This window comes from Perognathus longimembris, chromosome 7 (assembly GCF_023159225.1).
Source record: "Perognathus longimembris pacificus isolate PPM17 chromosome 7, ASM2315922v1, whole genome shotgun sequence".
In the NCBI taxonomy this organism is placed as follows: domain Eukaryota; kingdom Metazoa; phylum Chordata; class Mammalia; order Rodentia; family Heteromyidae; genus Perognathus; species Perognathus longimembris.
Window position 1 is genome coordinate 40,738,878 of NC_063167.1, and position 20,812 is coordinate 40,759,689.

The window sequence follows — 20,812 nt, forward strand, 5'->3', positions numbered from 1 at the left end:
TAAATATGAAAATCTCCATTTTATAGGGATTTTTTTTTACCCAGCTCTTATTTGCTCACCAATTCTGAAAATATTTTCTTTTCATCCTTGAGCATTGCTTAATGGACTACTTGATTTAAAATTCTTTTATTCTAATTCTTACATCTTTAGCCTCTAAGGTTCAACATCTACCAAATGTCTTTCCTCTTCATTATGGATTGTATTCTCTTCCTCCATCTATCTAAAAATTTGGGTTCTTATCATGGGCATTGTGACTAGGGACACAGAATAATTCACCTACCTCTAAAAATATTGAAGTTTTTAAGCAGATATCTCATTTACTAGACTCTGTTTCATTTCTTCTGCAATGAGCACTTACTGAAATCTCTATTGAGCTCTTTTAGTTGGATTCATTATAGTATTTTGTGCAGCGCACATGTAATCAGAGATTAGGGCTAGCATTTATGTGTTCAGTGTTGGAATTCCTTTCTTTGGCTCTCTTTTTCTCTTTTTGTTTATTATTCTAATATTTTATTTATTTTATTGTCAAAATGATGTACAGAAGGGTTACAGTTTCATACGTAAGGCAGTGAGTACATTTCTTATCGAACTTGTTACTGCCTCCCTCATTTTTCTCCCACCTTTCCCCCTCCACAATTCCCTCCCCCTGGCTCACTTTTTCTAAGATCCTCTTTTAAAATAATTTCTTCCTATACTAGTTACTTCATTTCTGACCTCTAATTTCTTATATGTAAAGACTGCATATGTTATATCAATATAGCACTGATAATGGCCTCCCCAGACCAAAAAAAAAATTTCCAAATTAGCAGATACATGCAGAACTATTTTTGTTTCCACGTATATAGCCTTCTCTAGTTCCTACTTGATTTTGACCCCTATCTAGTGGTCAGAAAAATGATTTTACTATGCTTTAAGGCAAATTTATCCTTTATATGATGTTTATTTATACTTGATACTATAATACTCTGTATTTATAATTGCTGAATTGATCTGACACAAGCTATTCATACATTATCAGAAATGAAATCTCTGAGTGATGTTTTTGAAAGCAGTAGAACATGGAGATGTAAATCAGTAGTAGAGTACTTGCCTAGTATATGCAAGGACTTGGGTTCCAACCCCAGCACCACAAAAAAGGAGAAAGGAAGCAAATAGGATTATTTTATCCCCTCAGGTAAAACTATTGATTCTTTCTATTGTCCTTTCCTCTGGCCTGATAGGTTAGACCCTTTTCCTACAACTCTGTCCTACAACTCTTTGTATAGCTTCCCTTCATACTTTCCTGCCTTGTCTAACTGGATTTCCATCAGTCTTTAAGTCATATGAAGCTCTTTACTTCCATAGACTCTTTGCATCTGATGTTCCCTTTTACTTGGACATTATTGGATATTATTCCTTTCAATATCTTTGCTTAGATTTCATCTTCAGAGAGAGCTTTCCTGACTCATTTTTCTAAAAACCATTATCCTTCTTTGAATAACTATTTCCCTCAAAGCTCTAATCACTTTTTCACAGTATATATTTTATTATAATTATATGTACTTATTAGCTTTTTCTACCTTTCTATAATCTCAGAGACTAAGTTATTTTTTATCTCCACTTAATCTTGAATGCCTGTTTATCATGTCTGAATAGAGTAGGTGCTCAATTAACACTTGTTGAATCTTTAAAGATTCTTAGCTCTATTTGGATACTGGCATTCTCATTCTCCCTTTCTTGATAGAGCTTTGTGAAAGCAATGAGTGTTATTCATCTTTGTCTCATTAGATTTTAGAATGATGCTGGCACACAAGGTAGCCTTGTATATCATGTGTGGGTTTTATAAATAAGTAACAGACTAAAACTGTACAAAGCTACCAACTTTGATTGTGGATGAAAGTGAATAGTCCAGGTATGAATTAAATCAGAATTTATCCAGTGGTAAGTGAAAGCACTCTATGTAAAGCTAATCAAGTTGTAAAGAAACAAAACACATTGTATTATCTTTCAGTTGTGTGTTTTGCTCTTAGGGACTGTACACTGTTGAAATCCATGTACTCATCCTCATTATAGAAAAAATAGTCCAGGCTGCACATTCTCCTTTCATCGTATTTTCAAGACATAAAAATCAGGCAACGTGTATGTTTACTTCTAGGTAAGAAACCCACAAGTAAATCGTTAAAATAACATATTAGTCCAAAGTAGCTAGGTATGTGGTCCAGCACTAGAGAGACAGAGGCAGGAGGGTCACAAATTCAAGACCAGCCTGAAGCTGCAAAGAAAGTTCTTGTGTCAAGAAAAAAAACCAAACCAAAACAGAGGCTAGGTATGTTGTTCAGTGGTAGAGTGTTTGTGTATCATGTGCAAGGTTCTTTAGTAAGAAGAAAGAGGAAGAAAAGAAGAGAGTGACGTTACAAGTTAACACAAGTGGAAAAAAAAATTCAGTTGTAAAAATGGTGGACATTTCTCTGCTGTTTTTTTTTCACTCTTAAGACTAATTCATTGTCAAAACCTTTCAGTTGTTAATTTGTGTGTGTGTGTGCGCTCTTGGGGTTAGAACTTACTGCTCTATACTCAACGCAGCTTACTTGCTCATCTGGTGCTTTACTACGTAATCTGGGTCTCCAGGCCTTTTTGCTAATTACTTTTTGGAGATAGAGTTTCATGGACTTTTCTACCTGGAAATTTGGAACCATAATCCTGCAAGTCTCAGCTTTTTGAGTAGCTAGAATTAAGAGTGTAAGCCACCAGCACTCACCTATAAATTCTGATTTTAACAAGAGAGAAAACCTTTCCTGTATTAAGAGCTTTGTTTAAACAAAATGACTGTAGGGACATATGATTCACAAAATAAATTCCAAATTGTATCTTTATGCTTTCCTTGTCTGTAAACTCTTTGCTGATAGCGTTGATATTTTAGAGCAGTTCTTTTTGGAATTTTACACACATTTTGGGTTTTCTTGGCATAGTAATTATGAGATGTTTTAGAATCAGAGGTGATCTTGATTAAGATTAGGCTTTGACCCAGGGTCTTAGGATTCCTTCTCCTGTGATCTCTGTGCCACATTGGGAGCAAAATTGAAATGTCTAAGGAATCTAGAAAGATAATCTCAATGAGAGTAATCAGAAAAGGCAAAGGGATCTTTTTCGCTTCCGTAGAAGCTACTCCAGGACTCAGTTCCTCTCCTCTGAGACAACTGAGCACAGGGCCATGTGTCTCCAGTGTTAGTAAAGTATGAGTACAGCCCTATGATGAATGCATTACACCAGGCCACAGTTGTTGGCAATGGCAGTGAGTGGTAAGCCTTTCCCTAACTGGAGTGAGCAGGCCTGCATGAAGTGGTCAATCATCTCATCTCCACTCAACCAGCTTCTTCCAGAATAAGAAATATTGGCAGCCCAGTGTTTTACACTCCCCAGTTTTCCAAGAGAAACTAGACTCTTCACCTTGAAGAAAATCTCTCAACTTAAAAGTAGTGTCTTAGTTAATAAAACACAAATGCCAAATAAAATATGTCTCCAGGCCAGAGGCCTCCCAGTTCTCTCATCTCTGCTTTCTACCCTCTTGCATTGCCTTTTTTGTTTTTGTTTTTGTTTTTCCATATTCCAATCAAAGAGGGTACTTTCCAAAAGAAGAACCTAAAATCCAAAGTATCATAAGAGAATTTTTCCATCTTTATCTATACTTAAACACTAACCCAAAGAAGCCTTGCCTCTACCCATCACAAGCTCTCATCATATTTCAACAGGGTGGCCCTTCCTGCCCACTCTTTACCTGGTGCTGTCACAGCTGACATCTGAGAAGATGGCAGAAACAAGAATGTAGTCAGAGTTTAGAGGCATTTAGTCTGCATATTTCCGAGGCAAACTCTTGGCAAACACAATCTTGTTATGAATCTAGTTATTTCATTGGGAAATAAATAACCATTAAAGGGGCACCATGTTCTTCTATACTGTGCCAAAAGCATTAGAGAATAGAATGTAAGTTCTGAGGTCAACCCTTAGAACAGGCACTTCCAGGCTGTTGAAATGAGTGCTCAGTGAATTGACAGACTGCTCATTGTGAGGCAATCAGGAAGAAGCCTTTACCACCAGATGCTAGGTAAAAACAAGAGTTTCTAGCCCTTTGAAATTCCATTCTCCCAACTACATTTACTCTTTTGGTGGCAACTCTTTCATTTTCAGAATAAGTGTTAGGAAGTGAAGGCTGCCTATATAACAGGCACTCCCCATAACCTGCAAAACAAATTTTATTACCTTTGCTTATTCATTCAAGATGTCAGACATTGTCTAGGTACAGAGGAGTGAACACAATGAAGATCTTGCTTTATAAGATCCCAATGGATAAAATTTATTGGTAATATCAATAAAGTAATTATTGCAAAACATGTTTATTAATGCTGTTTGGAGAAGGGCAGAGAATGTCTTCCTGCACTATCATCCTCTGATCCTTGCTTTCATTTCCTGCTAATGAATTGTCTTATCATCTTCCTGTGTTTTTTGCCATATTGATTTTCTCACCATATTGATTACTCCCCAAATCAAAATAATTTTGCATAGCCTCAGATTCAATATAAATACTTATTTTTCTCTTAATACTAATTGTCTTCCATCCTTCTTATCCATCTATATTTCTGCATCTTTATTTATCCTCTAATTTAACATAAACTCACTATGGAATCAATGTGTTCCCAGAACAAATAGATACAAATGTAAAATGTGATGCATACCACCAAGAAGAAAATATATGGTGATATATGTTAATATTTTATGTCTTCATTATGGTTGATTCATTCCACATTCATTTCACAAATATTTATTGGACAACCATGATATTCCAGTCTTGTGGCTCACTTCACTTCATTACTCTCCATCACAATGAATTTATCCTATTGCTTGAGACAGAAGTTTCCAATCCCAGGTCCAAACTCCTGGAGTTCTACATGTCAGGTCTAGACACTTGTCCTTTTAGGCCAGATAAAGAGACACAGTGAAGGAAAAAAAAAAAAAGGAGATTTGTTGTGTGACAGCCATGGAAGGATAGCACTTCAGCCCATCTTTAGCCATCTTCCAGGTACAGACATATGCTTCTAGATTTTATAGACAAAGAATTGGCGGCAGGAAGAGAGAAGGATATATAATTATTAAGTAGTCCAAGTCGGTGTGGTTGATCATGACTTAATCCTTATTTGGGGAGAACATATCACTGTCATCTCTTCTCAGAATATATACACCATTGTTGCCTGGTAGATGGTCTGTACTAAGGAGGCTCCATTGTTTCTTAGGGCTATTTTCAGTTCCGTGCCATAAAGATGTGTTGGACCAATCCTCTACTTCCCTTATCCCAAAGTAATTACAAAGAACCACAGAGAAGATGTGTGAGACGAGAGAGAAATATAAAATGGCGGCAAGTTTCTCTCCTGTTTTTAGTTAATTCATATGCTCAAGGAAGTAATCAGTGCTTTTCAGCAATAGCAGTTTTTAAGCAGCTCATACAGACTCTCACTGGATTGCAGATTCTTTGAGATCCAAAATATGCCTCATCACCATAACCCAGAGTTGACCCTGTAGGAATTACATGTTTAAGACTTGCCTGATTTGTTTTCTTTGAAATAACCAATGGCTATAATGTTATTTTGAAACAATACCACAAAACTGCCCCAGTGGACTTCAGCAACTTAATATACCTGGAAGTTTAGTATTACATAGGAGTTAATATGAACTTTTGATATGAAGAGACACCGTCTGAGACCTTAGGCAAGTTAATCTTCCTTACAATTCTTTCTAAAAAGATGACAGTAAAGGACGTTACTGAGATTCAGAGCCATTTGGTGGCTTGCTCAGAAATTGCAAACCTAATGAGAAACAGAGCCCTAGCCCAGCAGCAGAAGACATTTTCTTCCTCTGTATACAGTTCTGGCTTTTAGGAAATACACTCAAAGAGCTGATCTCTATGAAGCCAAAGTAGGCATTCTGTCCCAGTTTGATTGGAAATAAATCCCTCCAAACGGTTGTTTTAGAGTCTTGGAGATTCAAGTAAACATTCAGCAGTGCACAGCTGAGATTCATCCTCCATGCACAGGGTTGGCTACATCTTAGCAAGCTGAATAAAGTATGGAAAAACATTTCTGTCCCCATGTACATTACACACTGTTTTGTTTAGAGCCACTGAGGGAATTTGGAATTGAATCCTAGACATAGGAAGAAGTGAGAAGCTGGTTATCTGTAGAATTCAGAAATCTGTGTCCTTGGAGAACTGTCCTGGCTTCACTTGTGACAACTTTTCAGTCAGTGGAAGTCCTATTGACTGCACTGGGACACTTCTATTACTTTCTTAGAAGTCTGGACTCTGTCTTCTTATTCTCATTCTTTCCCTCCATCAAAGATTCCCCATTAGCAAGACACAGTGACTACTTCAAGGTTTAACCCTGTTCTGGGGTGACAGCATAGATTAGGAGAGGGAGATGATGTGATCCAGAAATATTAGATGCTTTTAACAGCCAGCCTCCCCGTCCTCCACCATTCAATTCAAGGTACCTACTTTTTCCACTCTTCATTGTAGGTTTACATGCTGCCTACTGCCACCAGTTTCACCTTGATTGAACTCTTTGTTGCTACTCTTCTCTATAAACTTTCCTGTTTTATAAATCCAAGAAAACAAAGCTAGATTTCTGAAAGAGCTGAGATACTCATGCTGAATTAGCCTTTAATGTCTAGTCTTTACAAAGAAACAAACATTGTGATACTTATTTTCTAGCTTAAAGATAATATAAACAGGACATTGATGGCTCACATTTGTCATCTTAGCTACTCAGGCGAGTGAAGTCTAAAGATTATGGTTTAAAAAGCCTGGGCAGAAAAGTTGGTGAGATTCTTTTTTTTTTTTTCTTATTTATTGTCAAAGTGATGTACAGAGAGGTTACAGTTTCATACGTTAGGTCTTGGTTACATTTCTTGTACTGTTTATTACCTCCTCCCTCACTCCCCCCTCTCCCCTCCCCGTTTCTCTCTTCCCCCATGAGTTGTTCAGTTGGTTTACACCAAATGGTTTTGCAAGTATTGCTTTTGTAGTCGTTTGTCTTTTTATCCTTTGTCTCTTGATTTTGATATTCCCTTTCACTTCCCTAGTTCTAATACCAGTATATATAGTATCCAGTTTACTCAGATGAGATACAGTGATAGTGCGGGTACAACCACAGGAAGGGGATACGAGAGGATCATCAACAATAGAAGCTATGGTTTCACATGGCATGTTGAAAGTGATTATAATGGTGATATAACAGTTGTTTCCATAACATGGAGTTAATTTCACTAGCATTATCTAATGCATTCATAGGGGCATAGCTATTGGGCTCTTGTGATCCTCTGCTGTGACTAGCCTAAACCTGTGCTAATTATTCCCTTATCTCTACTTTACAAGGAAAAAGCCAGACCTGGCTCAAGTAGTAGAGCCCAGGCTTGAGCCGAGCAGGAGTATATGGCCTTGAGTTCAAGTCCCAATATTAGTAGAAAAAAAAATTAGAGAAGCCATAAATTTGACCCATTTCTCTTGTTTTGTAGATAGAACACATGGTGCAGGGCCACGCTGCCTTTTCTGAACTACAAGCCAAGGCCACAGCCAGGTACTGTTCACTCTGTTCCCCCTATAGCTTTCTTGTGTGACTGCATGAGAGTCATTTGCTTTTGGCAGTTACATGCTTTTCAGATGTCATGGACAAAGAAAATGCCTGATGGCACTTAAGATACTCATTCAGATGGTCCAGAACATGTATGTGTTGGTTTTTAGAATGAATTAAGGGAACTCAGAGCACATAGCAATCCCCAAAGTATTTACGATATGGATGAGAAACTTTTGATATAGATGAAGGTGCCTGGATTCCAAAGTCAAACTTCTAGGGTTCATTCATATCTCAGCTTTACTCTTTACTAGGTTTGCAACCTTGCAGAAGTTATTGTAGTCTGTCTCATCATCTGTAAAAGTAAGGACACTACCTGATAGGGAGGGAGTGTTGTCCAGTACAGATTAAGTGTAAATGTGTGTGTAGTGCAAATATATACTGATAAAGTTGAGTGTGAAGGAATGTTCCCAAAGTACTACTTTTCATGTGTGTGCGTATATACATATATATATATATTTGTGAAAAAGAGATTGAGTTACAAAGTACTGAGATTATTTATCTATAGAGGATAGGTAGATGGAAAGACTAGACAGTACATCTTTTGTCATAGAACTATGGTGATGTTATATGTTTCCCTAAAATGATTAGAAGATGGAAAGAAGGGAGAGGGAGGAAGGGAGGAAGCGAGAGGAGAGGAGAGGAGGAAGTAGGGAGAAAGGAAGAAAAGGAGGGGAAGGGAGGGAGGGAAGGAAGGAAGGAAGGAAGGAAGGAAGGAAGGAAGGAAGGAAGGAGTAATAGAAGAGAGGGAGGGAAAGGATATAAGGGAGAGAGGAAGATATCAGGATGTATGTCTATGGTGAGGGAGGAAAAAATAATATCAATAGTGAAAAAATAACAACAAAGCAAACCTACTGTATTATAAGTGAATAGAGGGACCACACTAAAAGGAGAAGGAAAGGCAAGAACGAACTCATGTAACTTTGGGAAATAATACCTTGACAATATCTTGACTAAAGATAAAATAACCTTTATATAAATCTTGTACTTCTAATTAGTAAACTTGCTTTTCATAGGGGTATTGGTTTGCCTTTCTGAAAAGGCTTTATGTACATACTGTACTTGAGCACATACATGAATATATGGTGAATAATGAAAGCCAGATTTCTCACAAAATTAGAATGAACTACATGGAAATCAGAAGAAGTATCAACTTACAACATTTCATATATAGCTAGCTACAAATTTAGATAAGTCATAAGTATCTTGAGTTAAATAGAATATAGAGATACATATATTCATAGAAGAGTACCAAGTTTATTACCTGTCTCAGATGAGAAGAAATGACATCAATTTGCACAACCAAGCACTCTGTGGTTTCTAAATATCTTTCACTTAGCTTTTCAATAAAAGTAATCATGACTTTTTACAAGGATGTGTAATTTCTCTGGCTGATGTTGGCAAATATATAAGAATAAGCCAAGCAATGATGGCTCACTCGTATAATCCTACCTACTTAGGAGATCTGAGGATCAGAGTTTAAAGCCAGCTTGGACAGCAATATTTCTGAGACTCTTATCTCCAATTTAACACCAAAAAATGCCAAAGTGGAGCTGTGGCTCGAAGTGGTAAAGCACTGGCCTTAAGCAAAAGAGCTTAGGGACAGTGCTCAGGCCCTGAGTTCAAGCCCCATGACCAGTAGAAAAGAATAAGTATACATATGAACCATTGTGGCTAAATTGGGGATCATTTGATCAACAAAATAAACAATAATTTCAACAAAGAACTCCATGAATACAGATTAGAGAGGTATATAAGTGAAGAAGAAAGAACAGAGCTTCTTGTAAGGACAGTAAACTTACAACTGATGAATGTAGAAAATAATAGAAAAAATGAAAGAAAATAATGGAAATAGAAAATTATTATGAAGTGAATTCCACAGTAATCATTTTTGCAAGGAAGAATTATCCAATATTATAAATTGTCTGCTGAAATTATAATGGAAAGCCAGATATCTGCACAATCCCAAAGGACATCACTGTGATATACTTGCTTATGTGAAAACAAAACCTAGTTGCATCAGAGTGACTAAGTCTAGAAGACAGTGCTTTCTAGTCATCATAGTTAACACCACCAGCAATAGGTTTACTGATACCATATATCTACCATTACCACGCAATGAGGAAACAGCAATATTTCTATGATGTTCTTGCTCGACATATGTAACCCTGATGTAAACTGAGGCTATATCAGACAAACGCAAACTGAAGGACCATCTGCAAAATAGTTTGTGAATATACCTAAAAGACATCAAATTAGATATCAAAGAATTTACCCAGATTAGAGGAGACTAAAGAGACACTGCAAATAAAAGCCATGTAAGAAGGTAATTCAGTTCTGGACTAAAAAAGAACATTTGTTGCATGAAACTCAATTCAAATGTTGATAGATTAATTAACATTAATGGGGCTGGGGATTTGGCTCAGCAGAAGAGCTTCTGCCTGGCATGCTCTAGGCCCTGAGTTCGGTCCTCAGCTCTGGGAAAAAAACACACATTAATGTCGTTATTTGTTTGTTTCTTAGGTGATGAGTAAAAGGGAATTCTGTGGAATGATTTTGTAACTTTTGTGCAAATCTAAAAGTTATTTGTGTGACTTCTTGCTATGATATGGACTTCCAGTAGAGCAGATTCCTTCTCTTAAATGTATCCAATGCCTAATGTATGAAACAGTAGCCTCTCTGTAATTCAGTTTGATAATAAAAATATATATATAAAGAAAAAAAAGTTATTTTTGAAATGAAAAGATTAAAACTTAAAATTAAAAAATTAAAATGGCATGTAAATGATAAATGATTGTCATAACTATGCCTAGTTATTGGATGTTTTTGTGAAGAGAAAGGATTAGGTTTTTTTTCTTTTGATTTTATGTGCTGGTACTTGAACTCAGGGCCCAATGCTCTTACGTATTTTTAACTGAAGGCTGGTGGCCCTACCTCTTCAGCCACACATCCACTTCAGATTTTTTGTTCATTTTTGTTTGTTTTTGCTGGTTACTTAGAGATTATTTGGAGTCTCATGAACATTTCTGCCTGGGCTTGTTTCAAACTATGGTTCTCAGATCTCAGCCTCCTAGATAGCTAGGATTACTGGCATGAACCCCCAGCACCCAGCTAAAAAAGCTGTTTTATCAGGCACATGGAGAAACCTCATGTAGGCAGCACATGGCAAAAGGCTAAAAGTCTGACAAGATGGATAACAGACTCATGTCTCAGCTGTCTTGGCTACTATCTATGTGGCTGTGGGTAATTTTCCCAATCCCTTTATGTCTCCATACCTCACTATATATAACAATATTAAGCACCTTATATGTTTATTCAGTGGCAATGATAAAAATGATTTGGGTTTAGGTACTTAGATTAAGTAGTGCAATTCCACCAAGGAATTTGCTTCACATGTGGCATAACTACACTGAGCAGAATGTAGTACATGTACATGCTCACTGTAGTACAGGAAGTGTAAGCATAAGCTTACATAAGCATAAGCTTTTCTTTATGGCGTATACCATGTACCCTCAGCAACTGGGCTTTTATCTGATTAGAGGTAGTATAACCTAGATCAAGGATCCTTGATTTCAAGTCATCAGTGAGCCCCTTAGGATGTGCACCAAGCTCAACAAAACATGTTATGTATTGATTTCTGCAAAGATAAATAGAATGTGATAGCTTTTGTCACATTCTTGAAAAAAATCATAACATTCATGAGCCACAAGAAATAAGTACTAGATTTGGGGTTCAGAAAAGCGAATTCAAAATCTAACTATTGTTTGATAGTATTGGAAGATCAGCCTGAGCACCTCTGAGAAGTTAATCTGAGTTCAGTGATCTATTTGAGAAGGCATTAGAAACTGAATACGACCAAACTACTGAGAACTAATTCTGTTATCCTCTCCAGAATTAGTTATCATAATAGTTTTCTCTTTTCCATCTGCTTTCCTGGATTTTTCCTCCTTAGAGATAAATTTCTCCAAAGCCTTGCCTAACTGCTTGATTATTCTTTTTCCCTATTTTCTCTCCTTCTTTACTAACTCTAATTTGAATTCTGTCACATCACTTCCCTGAAACATTTGAGGTTAAGGTCATTGTTGACTTAGGCATTGCTACATGTATACATTTTTAACCCAGTTCCTGAGTTCTTAGCAGTTGACACCAATGATTGTTTCTTTCTTCTGTCTCTTTTCTTGGCTTTCTAGAATGTCACCCTCTTCCTGTTTCTTTGCATGTCTCCAACTCCTCCCTTTAAAGCCCATAGTCATTTTTGACCATCAGTATTAGTGTTCCACACAGCCATGTTTCTGGCCCTCTTTTTCTGTTTTTATTTTTTTCTGCTCTCTCTTCCAAGGTGATCCCAACTATACTGTTGACTTCATTTCCTTCTATATTTGGCTGACTTTCAAATTTTATCTCCAGATCAGAGATATATTCCATGAATGAATAGTAGGTTTTTTCCACCTTCTATTGTCTTGCAAAGGAAAGGGCATCTGTAATAATATCAGATTTATGAATACAAGAAGACTTTTTAGGTCTTAGAATAAAATAGGCATAGCTGCTCTTGTTTGAAAATGAGAATGAATCCCTAAGGATCTGTAGCCATTTGCTGCTTCTTTTGTGACTTGGGACTTTCTGGAATCATCAGTGCAGATCACCTCATCTCAGAGCTTAGCATCAGCAAATCTTGTTTGAAATTGAGCAAACAAGTATTGATAAACATATTGGGTATTTTTTTCTTCTTGATTTTCCATAATCCTTTTAGGCCTAATCACTGAATAGAATGCCTTGTAAGCTTATAAATTAGGTAAACCATAAATAGATGTCTCCATGCATGCAAACTGGGAACCAGAGTCTTTTTTCCATGATGCTAAATAACTACATCATTTACTTCTTAGCCAGAGATCACTTTATATTGTTGCAACTTTAGCTCTTTCTATATATGTCATGACTAACAGTGTCTCAGATTGAAATTCTGGTAACATCAGAGATTTTAGAAAACTTCTCTTCTGTGATGTTGGGCTCTTATGATTTTGCCTAGACTGGCTTCAGACTAGAATCCTCTACTATACTTCCTCTGGATTTGGAATTACAGGGCTGGACCACCCCATACAGATCATTCTAACTCTTTAGTATGGACTTATCTCAAACCATAATTCTTTTGTCTCTGCCTTCTGTATAACTGGAAATGGCATGATTTCCTGCAAATGACATTATTTCATTTTCTTTATGGCTGTGCACACACACATACACATATCACATTTTTTCATCCATTATGTGTGATGTGATATATATATAATGTATCTATATGTATATATCTATGTAGATGTAGATAGGTAGGTAGGCAGATAGATAGACAGACAGACAGACAGACAGACAGACATCACATCTTCTTCATCCACTCATCTGTTTTGCAGTACCTTGGCTGATTCTGTTATTTGGCTATTGTCAATAGTAAGTACTGCAATAAACATAGATATGCAAGTGATGCTGGGAAGAGGGAACAAATCCTTACATATTATTGGTACGAATGTAAACTATGCAAACATTATGGAAATCAATATGGAGATTTTTCAAAAGGTATAAATAAAACTTCCATATAACCCTACTGTACCATTTCTTCACATATATCCAGAAGAGAGTATGTCAATATAACAGAAAGCCAACCTTCCTTTTTAATCACTCTCCCTACATTTTTATGTTATACGCTTGAGAATGATGCATTTTTTTCTTTATCTGATTTACCCCCCTAGCCTTTTGGGCTCCACTTATTCCCATAAACCCACTGAAGACAAATGCTTAAAATTCACTTATTCTCTGTTATGAAAATTTTCATTACAATTTTTAAGTCCACTTCTCAGTGTGTGTGAGATACCAGGACCCCTCCTCTTTTCCTCTTTGAGGCTGCAGGATAATAGGTGAGGCTGCATTCAGTGCTGGGGGGACTTGAGACTAGGAAAGGCCTCTAGGTGGTAGCAAAGCTGAGGAATGAAGATTGCTATCAGGAAGGTAAAGAAAGCAAGGAAAGGGATTGTGGGAAAGTGGAAGCAGAAGAGGCAAACATGGAAGGCATACAGATTACAAAAGCAAAACATAATTTAGTGCTTTTTTTGGAAACATAAACCACCAAAGATTAATTAAAGAAAAAGGTAAGCAGAGCTCCTGCTAAAGAAAAAGGGTACAAGGCAGAGAACCCAACACATTTTAATAAAAAGTAGTTTAATCGTTTAACTTTATTAAAACTACCTTTTTCATAAAAGGTACTTTAATGTGGCTAGATCATGGGAAGTACAAGGTGAGAGATAACCAGTGAAGAAATTCTTGTGTCAGGAAGGAAGTCTGTGCTAGGTCATGAGCCATTGCAGGGTTTTAGATAGTTAGGGATAGAGGAGTCATACTTATACTGTAAAATAATTTCCCAGAAAATGTGGAAGGGGCAAGATTTCAATCAGGGATCTATAATTGGAGGCCAAAGCTTTCATCCTGGTATTTGAAGGTGGCCTAATAAAACTGAAGAAAACTTTGCTAGTTGACAGGGATATTCAGAAGAAGGAATTAAGTCCTGGTGAAAGGTTTAATGAAGGAGTGCATGAGTAACAAATGATCCCTATTCTGAGCTGCCCCTCAAGCGGTTGTGCGTAGACAACTGCCCAAGTGATATTGATTTTTTTATTTTTATTTTTTTTTTGCCAATCCTGGAGATTAAACTCAGGGCCTGAGCACTGTCTCTGGCTACTTTTTGCTCAAGGCTAGCACTCTACCTCTTGAGCCACAGCGCCACTTCTGGCCTTTTCTGTTTATGAGGTGCAGAGGAATCGAACCTAGGGGCTTCATGCATGCTGGGCAAGCACTCTACCACTAAGCCACATTCTTGGCCCATGATATTGATTTTGATTAGAGCAAGAAAGCGAAGGAAAAGTGATCATATCAAAGATGATGTGTGTCATATTACACCTTTCTGAGTTACCTTTGGACATCCAAAAAGAGGCATGTTAGTAGGTGGTTGGATAGTTGATCTGGCAGTCATGAGAGAAATGGGCAGGTAATAAGGACATACATTTGGAAATTGTCACTACTAGAGCCATGAGGAAGGATGAGTCTGCCAAGAGAATAAAAGAAGTAAGAAGGGACCAAATGCAGGATTCTGAAAGAGCTCACAAATTAAAGAGTCAAGTAGATGAAGAGATTCACATGCTGAGAAGGTAGAAAAATCAAGAGAGTTTTCTTGAAGTAAAAGAGATCAGATGAAGAGGGGGTCAAATAATGGAATGGGCAGAAAATTGTGCAATCAGTTATAGAGAATGAGTTTCAGTAAAACACACAGTGCATTGGGTTAAAAGGAAGGAACTTTCTTTTACTTTTAGGAAGGATACAAATAATCTTGTCCTACTGTGTGTTTTGACTTTTGGGTTAAGAGCATGGTCATCATATTTCTAGGCATCCAAAGAATGCATTGCTTTATGGAAAGGGAGGGAAATGGAAAGATTCCAGGGGCACTGTCTGCATTTAAGATGGTAAGCAATATAGTACGTCCGAAAAATATTAAGTCTGTTATAGCAGAGGAAAAGGAACTACTTGTCGATCATTTGCCACTTCATAGTGCTCAGAGCTCTGCATTTCATCTTCCTGTCAGCTCATAAGATAGAAGGTATTGTCCCCTACTACAGGAGAGTGAACTAGACTCTCAGAGGTTTAGCGTGCTTGCTCTCCCAAATAGTACTTGGTGCGGTCACTTTATGATTGTTGAAACTACCTCACCATGATCCAATGAACATGGACAGCAAGAACTTCTCCCTGTGAGACAGTTCTAGGAGCAGGGCGTTCATAAGATGGAGAAGGATGTCCAATAGACAGCATAGTTAGGACGTGATGCCCCGGTTGGAAGAAGGGCAGACTGCCACTTGGGAAGGGATTACTATACCATACAAAATGAAGCAAAATCAGAAGTAAAAGACATGGTGCAAGGTTAAAATTAGATGAATAATGATGTGCATTAGTGATTTTAATGTTTTCCAAGTGCATTTCATTTTGAATGATATACTCGGATAACACACATGGTAAGGAATAATTGAAAAAACATGTAGGGGAATGGCTGCATTCAAAGAATAAACACACAGCTGCGAGGAGGTTAGGAGTCAAAGGGGCGGCATATGCCTCAGTCCCCAGGGACCTCATTAGTGCATGAGTGGCCATCTATATAGAGGCTAAATGAATCTCACTGTTTGCAAAGATCCACAGCAAATGAGACAATGACAAATCAATAGTAATTAGGCCTATAGGTTGTTATTGACCCAGATGTCTGAAACCAATTGCTCTGTTCTGAGATTCCTTGAGAGGAAGATAAAAAGATTTATAGACATGTGCTGCTGCTGCTGCTGCTTCACCTCCTCCTCCTCCTCTTCCTCCTTCTTCTTCTTCTTCTTCTTCTTCTTCTTCTTCTTCTTCTTCTTCTTCTTCTTCTTCTTCTTCTTCTTCTTCTTCTTCTCTTCTCCTCCTCTTCCTCTTCCTCCCCCCCTTCCTCCTCCTTTTAAGAAAAGATCCCTTGGGCTGGGGATATGGCCTAGTGGCAAGAGTGCTTGCCTTGTATACATGAGGCCCTGGGTTCGATTTCCCTAGCACCACATATACAGAAAACGGTCAGAAGTGGCGCTGTGGCTCAAGTGGCAGAGTGCTAGCCTTGAGCGGGAAGAAGCCAGGGACAGTGCTCAGGCCCTGAGTTCAAGGCCCAGGACTGGCCAAAAAAAAAAAAAAGAAAGAAAGAAAAGATCCCTTTATTCTAAGAGCAGTGATGCTATTCTGTAATGGAAAGTGGCCGGGTTTGTGCAGATGCTTGGCTGCTGGCTACAACGGATGTTCTTGAGGCTTCTGTAAGGAAAATGGTTCAATTGGACCAGAAGCAAGGAGATATGGGAGACAGAAAACCAGGATGTGATCATATTCTACTCCCAGTAATTGTTCTCGCTCTACCTTCTATGACGGCTCAGAGGATCTTTTCCTAAAACCATAACAGAATGTTCTAAAACAGGGTTTGAGAGTGAAGCCTTGACAAATAATTTTTGATTTGTGACACATAGCTTCAAAGTCATCCAGAGAAGGGTTTGTCTGGCCCCTGGCCTATCTGAGTTCTCTGTGCAGAGTGCATTAGTGATGCTTCCTTCCTCAGGCCAGTGGTGATAGGTCTGATGCATGCTCAGGGGATAACAGCTGCTGCCCCTGGAGTTGTGGAGACTTTCCCCAGTAATAGCCCATTCCTCCAATGTGACTGGAGGCAGAAGACTTTACAGGTAGCAATGACATGTTGAAGCAGGAAGCAAAGAGATTACCGGTGTGTAAAGCTGTCTCTGCCTCCAATCAATACACATTACACACTCACACATTTGCACACACTTATTATGCAAACACAGAAATTTTGTTCTCTTGTATTTTGTATATTGGAGTACTAAATGAAATCTTTATTTGATAAGAGTAACGAAAGGAAAGAGAATTTGGAAGCCACTTTTCCATTTTTTTTTCTTAAACTTAGTTTAGAGAGCTTGGCCAAATCTAAAACTAGAATTTGCTGACTCTTCTAAAGCATTTGATAAATGCAAATCATAAATATTATGTGAGATGTCTTGGGTATTAACTACCCTGGCCATTGATTTCCTATACCTTTTTCTAGCATTACTCAAGCCATGTGTTTAACTTTTAAACATATAGATCCAAGGACACTGGGGGGAAGAGACAAGAGAAACTGACCTATGATATATCCACTGTATTTCTGGATCATTTTTGAAAGCCTAGGAGGCCAGCATCTTTGGGCAAGGCAGAGCTATCTGCCTTTAGTCTTTGTGCCCTACAGTAAGAATTAACCCAGCAAAAAAAGGTATCACTATACTGACTTTATGAATGGGAAAACCAGAATATAGAAAGGCTAAGCCATGATACCTATTTAAGACAAGTTTAAACAAGATCTGAACCCAACACTGTTGTGATTCTGAAGGTCCTCATCTTCTCTCTGTCTTCCTTTCACCTGAATATTTGAAAGATTTGCAAGTTTACCTTATGCCTTCATTCTTTAATTTCTGAAGAAATTAAACCTTAAAAAGAGAAAAAAAAACCAAACAAAACAACAAAAAAAACCCCAAAAACCTCCAGGCTCTGGTAGCTCAAGCCTGTAATCCTAGCTACTCAGGAGGCTGAGATCTGAGGATAGCAGTTCAAAGCCAGCCCAGGTAGGAAAGTCCATGAGATTCTTTTCTCCAATTAACTGCTCAAAATGCCAGAAGTGGATCTGTGGCTCAATGGTAGACTGCTAGCCTTGAGCAAAGAACTTCAGTGAAAGTGCTCAGGCCCTGAGTTCAAACCCCAGGACCATCAAAAGAAAAAGAGGCAAAGACAGAGAGAGAGAAACCTACGCATGCCATTTCTTAGGTCAAGGTTAAAAATCAAATCTTCGACTCCTGATCCTAACTGAATTCATGGCACAGATTCACTTCCCTTAGCAACTTCCTCTATTGAATCCAGGGATGTGTATTTGTCTCCATTTGTCATCTCATCATTGTTATTACAATTAGGAAGACTGATTTAATAAATCCTTTACATATGTACTGTATTGCACAGCTTACAGAATGCTATGTCCCACATACATAATCTTCTTTCATCTTTCCTGTAACCCCATGAGGTAAGTTGGACAAGAATTGTGTTATCTGTTTTTACAGATGAGAAGAGGGTAGTTCTAAAGGTTTGAATAACTTTCCCATAGTTACATGCTTACAAGAAGTAAAGCCACTCCTAGGTCTTGTCTTCAGTCTCCAAACCATTTCACTTTTCACTAGGAATGGCATTCTTTCTTTGTGGTAGTGCAGTGTGACTTGAGAATGTGCTAGATTCATTTCTTTGAAGCTTTTAGGAGTCTGCTTGCTTTCCTGGGTCTGATATGGGAAGTACAAATGGTTTCTTTCTACAGAACAATTCTTTTCCTGGCTCTACCCCCTTCCCCTTCTAAAAACAAAATCCACTTCTCTTCCAGATGCCAGAGTATATATGCATATTTGAACAGTCACCTGGATCTGATTAAGAAAGCTCAGCCTGTGGGTTTCCTCACTGTTGATTTACATGTTTGGCCAGATTTCCATGGAAACCGCTCTCCCTTAGCAGATCTGACACTAAAGGGCATGGTAAGTAACAGCCAGTCCTTGCACTAAAGACAGGCCAAAGAGCCCCAACGTTTGGAAGAAACAAAGTAAGGAGAATAAAGAAGAAGGGGGGAGGGGGAAGAGGAGGAAAAAGAAAAGGTAAAATAGCCACTAGTGCGCTTGCTTCTTGCAAATGCATTGCTGTTGTGAAGGCTTTTTTGCTGTTCGCAGGACAATCTGCTCAAAGTTCTCATTGTTCCTGAGACACTCTTGAGCACATTCTAAGTAGCATTTCTTATGTTCAGCTACTGCTGCTTTTTGTCTCCTGATGTGACCAAAAGTCATGCCTGCATGATTTTTGCTCTTGTCTCTGTAAAGTCATGTTTTCCATCCCCATCTCTAAGCTGGTACATCCATGGTAATTGTTGCCACTCATGGTTCTACTGTCACAGCAAGGACCTAAACAAGCCTCAGCTCTGACTTAGAACTGTTCAGAGTCTATGGCAATACATTCTTAACTTTGTTGAGAATCACTGTAACTAATAACTTCTGTTGGAGGATAAAGCTAACTCTTAGTAACCTTTAGGTTCACGTCCAGTCTAGGCATTCTGGGTTCTCCTGTAGAGCCTAAATGAACTTGGTGGGTAAACTTACAACCACCTAAGCAAAGATGCATCTTAGAGCCAGAACAGGTGTGTTGGCCGGGAGCTGGCTGGCAATTAGGAATCAGGTTCGAGGATAGACAAAGGAAATTAAATTTGGAGAAGCAGAGCTTCTCCAAGGGCTAAATAAGAAGCATGCAAGAAATCAAGAAGTCTAGAAGTCAAGCATAAGGGAAGTTTCAAGTGGGAAGTTCAAATGGAGGCTGTGAAAAATGCAAGTTACAAGCACAGGGTGCAGCTGGACACAGGGTGGCTTAGTCCTACTACTTCTAAAAACATCAAGGCTCAGCCAGGTGCCAGTGACTCATGCCTATAATCCTAGCTACTCAGGAGGCTGAGATCTGAGGATCAATGTTCAAAACCAGCTGGGGCAGTATAGATTGTGAAACTTGTATCTCTGACCACCAGAAAACTGGAAGTAGGGTGCTGTGACTCAACATAATAGAGTACTAGACTTGAGCTGAAGAGCTCAAGGACAGCACCCAGGCCTAGAGTTCACACCCCACCATGATAACCCCCACCCCCACCAACGACAACAACAACAAAAAATTAAAGCTCAAAGTATCTATAGGCTATGGTTAGTTTTGTTGAGATTTTTTTAAAAGATAGTAAAGAGGCTATTTATCACTGCAGAAAAAGAAAGTTTACCAGTACCAAATGGATTCCATGGATGATCAGTTGTAATATCCATGACAGGTACTTACTATTAATATTCATGTCTAAATGGATTGATATAAGCTACCATTTTACCACACTTGGAAATACGTTAGTGTGCGAAACAATTACAGGCCTAGCTATATTCGGTGGGGAAAGAAGAGTAAGTTAACAGAATTTCAGTTCTCAGGGATATTATAGCCTTTGGGAGGCAGATGTACTCAAGCCCTACGTGTGTCTTAACTCATCGGGCTATCTTAATAGATTGGGGATTGTGTAACACAGACTCAGAAGTCAGGAAAGGCTTTAGACAATAAGTGACATTGATTCTGAGTGAAGGAGGAAGGGGATTTGGGGACAAGGAATCACAGTGTTCTTGACAGGAGAGAGAACTTGACATATGAATGTCCCCGTCCTTCCATTTCATGTGTGTCTATCATTTGGCTCTGTATTCACTTGTCTAATTCTTGATAGATTGCATGGTACTTTCTCTTGGAATTGCAAAAGGAAAATGCTTTTCCAGAGCACATCTTGACTCTTAGACTCCATCTGCTACCAGTATCACCTTTTCTCAGTTCTCCATTCTCCCTTTTGTTCACTTGCCTCTTACTTTTGCTAACTAATGAATACCTACTGTGTACAGAGAAGCCCAGAGAATAGAAAGAAAAAAAAAGCATCTGTCTTGGGTTACACAAAACAGGGAGATCATTATTGTACATGTATGAGTGTGTGTGCATGT

At 38.2% G+C, this 20,812-nt stretch overlaps 1 protein-coding gene across 7 annotated transcripts in view; it reads left to right on the plus strand.

Moving 5' to 3' along the window:
* Fggy (FGGY carbohydrate kinase domain containing) overlaps positions 1-20,812 on the plus strand; it is a 380,313-nt gene that overhangs the window by 269,639 nt on the left and 89,862 nt on the right. For all 7 annotated transcript variants that reach the window (XR_007211617.1, XM_048351429.1, XM_048351432.1 and 4 more), the window contains 2 exons: positions 7,540-7,601; positions 18,652-18,799. Coding sequence is in view for 6 of the 7 variants with exons in the window: in XM_048351429.1 (XP_048207386.1) it covers positions 7,540-7,601; positions 18,652-18,799 (210 nt within the window). In the remaining variant the exon portion in view is untranslated. The remainder of the gene's footprint in view (positions 1-7,539; positions 7,602-18,651; positions 18,800-20,812) is intronic.